Genomic DNA, 8,681 nt, shown 5'->3' with positions numbered 1-8,681 from the left:
ACAGTGATACTGATTTTAATTAAAATGCAGTGATGATAAGGCAGAGGATGATGTGACATTGGCCCTATTGCTACTCCTACTTGACAGACAAAGAAACAAACGTAGCAGGTGATAGAGGTTCCCTCAGGTGGAGAGCTGGGGTTTGAATCTAAACCACCGTGACTTCAGAATTCAGCTTAATAGACATACAGTGGAACAGATCACACCTTCATAAACCAGAAGGCATGCTAGTGTAGGTCTTGGTGAAATGAGGGAAATCATGACCTAAAAAACAGAAACCAAACCAAAACAAACAAAAACCAGTAGAATAAATTGGATAGGCATGAAAGCAGTGCTTCAAGGTGGGGTTGGAAGACGATAAGAGCTCATCACTCCTGGGTTTATATTCTGGATCTAGCACATTTTTGTGGTACAAATGATTTCTCCTGGCCTCGGGCCCTCAAACTGTTTGAGTTCTAATGAGCAGTTGTGTATAGAAACACTCATGTTTAAGGAATGAAAGCTGTGCGGGATGGGTGGAAGGGGCTTCTCGGGACTTCCAGGGCAGCTAAAGGAAACAAGGGGGCGTGGAGAGAAGGAAGCTCTGGCAGAGGGGCACAGGAGACAACAGCCAGGATTGTGGTGGGATAGAAGTGAGCAGGGGCACGGTCAGGTGTTTCACTTCAGGGAGAGCAAGTTTGGAGGAAGTGAGTCTGGAAAGGGGCTGTTGGGATTATCCAGGAAACAGATAATAAAAGGCAGGAATCAATGAGAGAAAGGAGAGAGATTAAGAATTACTCCCAAGGTAAGTTTGAAAGACTTTGGTAACCAACTGGGGATTTGAGACTGATTTAAAATGTTCTTTCCTTCTCAGCCCCAGGGGCCTGAGGCGATTGGATCAGGTGTGAATCAGAATCCAAAACTTGGGCCGTCAGCAGTACAGAGGCCTTTGTGAAAAGTTGGAAGGGATAGGGCAGGGCGTGGTGGAGCGTTAGGGTGTCAGTCTGCCAAAGGCCCCCCGGTAGGAAGGTAGACCTCTTTGTCATTAACCTCTCTTTTTCAGAGTCCATCCCAGAGCTCTACACACAGAGTCTTTTATCTGTGCTATTCAGGGGATCTTCATACTCTCTCTCTCATCTAAGTAACCTTTTGAACGTTTGATGAAAAGTGTGGATTGTTATTGGGCGTGGCTATGATCTTGAGGGTATTCCCTTATAGGAATGCTTTTGCATTCACTTGTAGGAACTTCAGGGCATTTTGGGGAGTCTTCTAATGTACTCTGGAAGGCTTCTCTTGTTGACCAAGGCGTCAGTGTTTCCCACCCATAATTAAATACTTAAGGACTGTACTAGGCACCCGACCTATGCTAGCACACTTAATTCTTCCCATGATATGGCCACTTAAACTTTCCACTTCAGGCCCCAGAAGAATACAGGGAAGGTTCACAGAGCTAGAATGTGGTAGAACCAGAAACTGAACATAGGTACCTATGTTTGTATTCTCCAGGGACCCAGACAGAGGGATTCATTTAGAGGAACCGGCTTGCGCCACTAAAGAGCTGATGAGCTTCAGGCAGTGCAGGGGAGCGAGGGACCCAGGAGGCGCCATGGCACAGAGAGCCTTAGCTCCACTCTGAGCATAGGTTTGGGACCCAGACAAAGGTGACTTCTTGTTTACACACAGGAAGAAGCACCAGGTCCTATTCCATGGCAGGCAGTGGGGAGGGAGCTGTTTTTACAGAAGGCTAGACTTTTATTCCAGCCAGATCTTCAAGATCTCCTCACGCTGGTCTGCTTTATCTACTTAACTCATTTGAAAAGTTGATTCCTCCCAAAAACATCCTCTGAGAAACATCCGAACTAAAGTTTATAATGCGTATGTTTTTATTTGCCGTGCATTAGTTGTGCAAGCAGACAGAGGAGGGCACTGTTACAGTTTTATATATCAGGGAACGTGATCTCTCCCACCCCGTTACTCTCCCCAGCCTCCCTACCTTTGGTCTACTTCTGCTTTCTTGGTTACTCTTCTTCTTTCTTATCTGTTAATGTTTTCTCTAGACTCCACCTGTGAGTGAGCACACAGATACTTATCTTTTTGAATCTGGTTCCTTTTACCTAACAGAATGAGATCCAGTTCCATTCTAAAAATGAGGTGATTTCACTGTCTGTCTGTCTGTCTGTCTGATCTATCTCTAATCTACCTATTTAATCTATCATCTGTCTATAGTTCATCTATCTATTGTCTATCTACCATCTATCTATCTATCTATCTATCTATCTATCTATCTATCTATCTATCTATCTATCTATCTAATTTATCTATCGTCTATCATTTATCTGCATCTATCCATCTGTGCTGGCTGGTTTTATGTGTCACCTTGACACAAGCTAGAGTCATCAGAGAAAAAGGTCTCCTGGAGATCCAGCTGTAAGGTACTTTCTCAATTAGTGATCAATGGGAGAGGGCCCAGCACATTGTGCGTGGTGCCATCCCTGGGCTCGTAGACCTGGGTTCTGTAAGAAAGCAGGCTGAGCAAGCCATGAGAAGCAAGCCAGTAAGCAACATCCCTCCATGGCCTCTGCATCAGCTCCTGCTTCTAGGTTCCTGCCTTGCTTTAGCTCTTGATTTCCTCCTGATGAAATATGATGTGGAAGTGTAAGCCAAGTAAACCGTTTCCTCTCCAACTTGCTTTTTGGCCACGGTGTCTCTTCACAGCAATAAAACTCTAACTTTTTTTTTCTTCTTAATTTATTCTTCTGGGCAGACACCTAGGATAATTCTGCATGTTTGCTTTTACAGTGTGCTGGGCTGATTCTTTTCAACTTAATCCCAGGAGCAGTATGGGTGGGTCCTAAGCTAGTTCTGCTCCTGTTTAGATAAAACTTCCTACCCATTTCCATACAGGTTGGACTGATGCACAATAAAGGGGTACACACACGGCACACGCCGTCCAGAAGAGCAGTACGCACAAATAGCCAGTACAGGAACCCAACATCTCTTGGGATCAGGGAAATTCAAATGACGAGTACACAGAGATTTCATTTCGCCCCGGTCAGTCAGAATGGTCACCATCAAGAAAACAAACAAACCCACACATGCTGAAGAAGATTTGAGGGGAAAGAACACAGTATGCTGATCGTAGGACTGCCAATTGGTCTGGATTAATGTTCTACCAAAGTTCTGGGTGCCTGGTGGCTCAGTCATGTTGGCATAAAATGATCCAACTTTTGACTGGAACTTCTGTGATCTCCTCTGTCATTTTATAGCATGCTGTGACTTTTAAAAAGTGAACATTCTTTTTGCTTTTGGAAGTTCTTTCTCCTGTTCCAGTCTCCCAACTCAAGACTTTAACTAAAAATCCCACACAGGCTTCCTCTGTTTGTGTCTGCCGTCTAACCCTTTTTCCCACAAGAAGATAAACTTCCCAGGAAGCGGCTTTCATTTCAGATGTTCAAAGAGGACTTTGCGGGTAAAAGTGAGTTAGTAACATGTAAAAGAATGCACCGACCCAGTAGGCATATAGATGGGGTATTAAGAGTTTTAGATTCACGGTAGCAAGCAGGTGCTGGATTTCCATAGCATGGCTGAGGCTCTGGGCTCATTTAATATGCTGTCGATTTCTGAGTGAGGAGTCAATGCATAGTTGAAAAAAAATACATAGTGGACATTTCCAGGCCTTGGAAGAAATCCCAAATAACAGCTGGGATTTTACCTCTCCTGCAGGACTCCTTCAACTCCTGAAACCAAATGCCCCTGACTCATACCATCATTAGAATGAAAAAGGCCAAGGGTGGAGAGATGGCTCAGAGGTTAAGAGCACTGTCTGCTCCTCCAGAGGTCCTGAGTTCAATTCCTAGCAACCATATGGTGACCCACAACCATCTGTAATGGGGTCTGGTGTGTCTGAAGACAGCTACAGTGTGCTCATATACATAAAATAAATAAATACATCTAAAGAATAAATGAAGAAGGCCTTTCGAGCAAGAGACGGGAGGGCCTAATGTCAGAATACAAGGAAGTGAGAGGGACACACATGTTCTCAGATTCTTACATGGGAAATAATGAAATGGGAAACAATACAATGAAAACTTTCAGTCAGTCAATCTTTTTGTTTTGTTTTGTTGTTTTGTTGTTTTTGTTTGTTTTGCTTTGTTTTTCAAGACAAGATCTCACTATGTAGCCCTGGCCATCCGGGAACTCACTCTGTAGACCAGGCTGGCCTCAAACTCAGAGGTCCACCCTGGCATTAAAGGTGTGCAGCGTTTCTACCTGGCCTAGAATCTTTCTTCCTTACCAGGTGAAGAGGGCATTAGGCTTAAGAGAATGTGCTTCCGTTTCTTTTTCTTTAGAAAACTATACAATTGAGACCAAGCAAGGCCGCCTTTAGGAGTGTGTCCCATGGTGTCACCTTAACCTAACTTGGTGAAGGTAAATCAGTGTCAACTTTTAATTCTGTAAACTCAGGCTATAAGACCATTCAAGCTGCTCTAGATTCCTGGAAGAATTTATGTTCAAAGTAATTCCACAAATTTGAGATCTTGTCTAGAAACCATGGCTGCAGGGGTAGGTACTTCCCTTTTCATCTATTTAATTTTTTGAGTTAATTTAATAACAGCTTTTCTCCCTTCCCTCCCCCCCCCACCTCCAAACTTTTATATACCTTCCTTCCCCACTGTGGTAGTCTGAATATGCTTGGCCCAGGGAGTGGCACTATTAGGAGATGTGGCCTTGTTGGAGGAAGTATGTCACTGTAGGGGTGGTCTTTGAGAGTCTCCTCCTCTCAGCTCCTCCTGCACCATGCCTGCCTGGATGCAGCCATGCTTCCTACCATGATGATAATGGACTGAATCTCAGAACCAGTAAGCCATCCCCAATTAAATGCTGTCTTTTATAAGAGTTGCCTTGGTCATGGTGTCTCTTCACAGCAATAGAACCCCTAAGACACCCACTTTTTAAAAAATTCATGTCCCCCCCCCCACCAATTGTTATTGCCTTTCTTTAAAGGACATTGATTTTCAAATTTACTAAAGAATAAAAATGCCTAGCTCTTTTTAAAATAAAGCTCAAGATAATGTTACAATTTCTTTGAATAGACTTTTAGATACATTGTTTTGAATATAAGACTACATCGGATAATGGAAATGAAACGGAATACATCAGACTCAATTTAAATTACCTAGTATTATTTTTCTAATTTTTTGTCAAGTGATCTAAATGATATAGTGAGAAGGATTCATGAGGAGAATATTTTCTTTCAAGAAACACCAGGGGCAGCCTAAGTGAGGGCAAATTCGATCACCACTGAGCATCATTGAGCTTATCTCTTTTGTAGCTAGAGATACAGAGAGAAAAGCTACATTGTCCCCAACACAACTCAGGACTTAGTTGATGATGGCCACCCATGCAAAGATGATGCAAGATATTCAAAATTAGCGAACAAATATTTGAGATAAATAACATGAGGTGGGGGAAGTTATGACTTCAAGAATTTGTTACTTGCAGCTGTATGATTCACAAGATAATATCTGACCCTGATATCTAAGATGCGTTCATTTGAGCTACTACTAAAATTAAAAAATACGTGTATCCCTAGCTTTTGTCCAAGAGTCCAGCACATAGTAGGAATTTTTATCAGAGTTAATACAATCAGTAGGTATGAAAACTCTGTCAATGATAAGCTGTCACTCTGGTGGGGCAATCATACCATTGGTTGCAATAAAGCATTAGGAGTAAAGGTCAGTTCATATTAGAGGTTCATTGAGTAGGTCCCCCAGAATAACACCCGTCAGTCATCCACATCTTAAATATTACATAAAGGGCTCCGGCGATTTCTGTGTTGCCGGAAGCTGAGTGTGCAGCCTGGCTATACCCAGATGTCCTTTAATAGTTCTGGAAAAGTGATGTCAGAACCTGTCTTTAGATACTTTGCTGCCATTTGGTATTCCTCAGTTGAGAATTCTTTGTTTAGCTCTGTACCCCATTTTTAAATAGGGTTATTTGGTTCTCTGGAGTCTAACTTCTTGAGTTCTTTGTATGCATTAGATATTAGCCCCCTGTCAGATGTAGGATTGGTCAAGATCTTTTTCCAATCTGTTAGTTGCCCAGTCACTATTGCTGAGGCCAAGAAGTGCACGCTGACAGGAGCCTGATATGGCGTCTCCTGAGAGGCTCTGCCAGATTCATACTGATACATGTTAACATGATTGCTGCTAACCAGACCAACATGGGGACCCCCAATGGAGGAGTTAGAGAAAGGACTGAAGGGGTTTACAACCCCATATGAAGAACAACAATATCAGCCAACCAGACCCCCTCCCCCAGAGCTCCCAGGGACTAAACTACCAACCAAAGAGTTCACATGGAGAGACCCATGGCTCCAGCTAGATGTAGAGCAGAGGATGGCCTTGTCTGGCATCAATGGGAGGAGAAGCCCTTGGTCCTGTGACCTAGATGCCCCAGCGTAGGGGGAATGCCCGAATGATGAGTTGGGAGTGGGTGGGTGGGGGGCATCTTCATAGAAGCAGGGAAGGGGTGATGGGAGAGGGGGGAACTGGGAAAGGGGATAACATTTGAAATGTAAATACATAAATTATATCCAATAAAAGAAAAAGAAAGAAAGAAAGGAAGGAAGGAAGGAAGGAAAGAAGGAAGGAAGGAAGGAAGGGAAAAAAGCAATGTTACATTCTTGAAACAAACTTAGGGCAAGACCAAAGTTAAGTCATCTGTTTTCTGGACTTTACAAAGAGTCTCTCTGGACAATACAGAGTTTCTCTGTGTAGCTCTGGCTGTCCTGGAACTGGCTCTGTAGACCAGGCTGGCTTCAAACTCAGAGATATACTTGCCCCTGCCTCCCAAGTGCTGGAAGTAAAGGCATGCACCACCACTAAGCCACCACTGCCCAGCTCAGATGGGGTTTGTAAGAATAACCCCATGGGACATTGTGACTCTATTTCTACTTAGCCCTTCAGCTGTGTAGCACTGTTCCTAAATCCTTCCCTCCCTTTAGGAGACATAGCCACTGTATTTTGGCAGCTGGGCAGTTCTGCAATGGATGACAACCAACCAGTCACACAAGGAGCCACTGCAGGTGCCAACATCTCTGCTTGCAACATCTCATAAGGCAGAAGGCACCTTATCTTTTAGTGTTGCGTGATTATGCTGTATCTCTAGCAGTGTGAGAGGGGAGGCTGGCATGAGCTGATGTCCCCATTGAGGGAGAGGAACCACACTTCCTTCAGAGGCCAAAATAAACCGCAAAGGAGAAACCCCCAAACTACACTCCAGTATCTACAAATTCTGGGGCTCCAAATTCTTCAGAACATATCAGAGAGAAGGGGACGGCATGGTTATTTTCCAGCCAGAGGCTCAGGCTTGAGGAAAGACAGACAGCTGCCAAATGTCCCTCTCTGTGCAACAAGGAAATACCAAGGAAAAGCTCACAGGCTTGGGCAGAAGCTTCCCGGCTCGGCTACAAAGGATTCTACCCCTCCCCCCTCCCCACCTTTATTCATTTTCCACTGAATTTTTTTTCCCCTGTGAGCCTATGACAAGAGGAAGAAACTAATCATAAAACCCGATTATAAAATTCCTTTCTACACTTGAAGACAGCTATTAAATATTCACTCCGCTGAGGTCTGCTTGCATCCTTTAAAACAAAAGGGGCTCCCCACTCCCACCGTCCCCACCCCTGGGACCAGCGCCGACCACCCCGAAAGTTGCCACTGCCCCTGTGTTGAGGGCGAAGTTAGCGAATCCGGAGCTTCGAGTCTCAACTTGGGGGAGGGGGCGACGGGCAGGGCTGGGAGGGGGGGGGCGGCGAGAAGGAGGGACTAGAAGGAAGGACACTGCCCCCTGCTTCTTCGAGGTCATCGCCGAAGCGGCCGGAGCGGCCGGTCGGGCTCGGGGCAGGAGGCCCGGGAGGGGCGGGTGAGGGCTCCGCAGCGGCTGCGGGGTGCCAGGCTCCGTACCTGGCGGGCCGGGCGCGCCTCGCAGGCCGGCGATCCGGGCGCGGAGGGTGTGAGCGCGCGCGCCCCTCCGTGCCCGCCCAGCCTTGCGCGCGTCTCGGGGGAGAGGCTCTGGCGACAGGCGCCCCGGGAGCCCGCAGCTCGGTCCCGCCCGCCCCGAGGAGCTTTGTGCGGCCCCGGCGGCTCCGAGTCCCACCTGCTGGCGGCGGAGGGACGAGGAAGGAGAAGAAGGAGGCGAGGAGGAGGTGGTGGAGGAGGAGCGGAGCGAGGCGGCGCCAGCCCTGAGCTCCCGCCGGCGCCCACCTCCGGGGGCTCCGTGGTCCTACACCGGCCTGCTCCGGTCCCCCGGCCTCGCGGCCACACCGCGCCACCGCGGCTGCAGACACCCCTCCTCCCCGCCCCCTCCCCTGCTCTGCCCGGTTACCGCGCGGCCCGACCGCCACCGTCACCCCCGGGGAGCTCCGGAGACTTGGAGGCGAGCAGCGGGGCGCGCGGCGTCGCCTCAATGTGTCGGGGACTCGCCTCGGCGTCCCAACCCCGTTGAGCAGCCTCCGGCGTGTTGCTACCGGCCGGAGGGCGTGAGCCAGGAGGCGCGGCGAGCCCCGGAGCCGGCGACCAGCGAGCGAGCGAGCGAGCCCCGGAGCAAGCTCGGGGAGCAGACACCATGCCGGGCTGGAAGAAGAACATCCCCATCTGCTTGCAAGCGGAGGAGCAGGAGAGAGGTGAGCCTGGCGGTCG

General features: G+C 47.5%; 1 protein-coding gene across 3 annotated transcripts in view; it reads left to right on the top strand.

Annotated features, from left to right (window-relative positions):
- Positions 1–8,607: 8,607 nt before the first annotated feature.
- Positions 8,608–8,681, top strand: part of GRIP1 (glutamate receptor interacting protein 1) — a gene marked incomplete at its 5' end in the record, with an annotated part of 570,261 nt that continues 570,187 nt past the window's right edge. For all 3 annotated transcript variants that reach the window (XM_080935612.1, XM_080935622.1, XM_080935620.1), the window contains one exon: positions 8,608–8,665. In XM_080935612.1, the coding sequence (XP_080791738.1) occupies positions 8,608–8,665 (58 nt within the window). The remainder of the gene's footprint in view (positions 8,666–8,681) is intronic.

This window comes from Micromys minutus, assembly GCF_963924665.1.
Source record: "Micromys minutus genome assembly, chromosome: 22".
NCBI lineage: Eukaryota > Metazoa > Chordata > Mammalia > Rodentia > Muridae > Micromys > Micromys minutus.
Note: the sequence above shows the minus strand (reverse complement) of the source record. Positions and strands in the feature narration are given on the sequence as shown.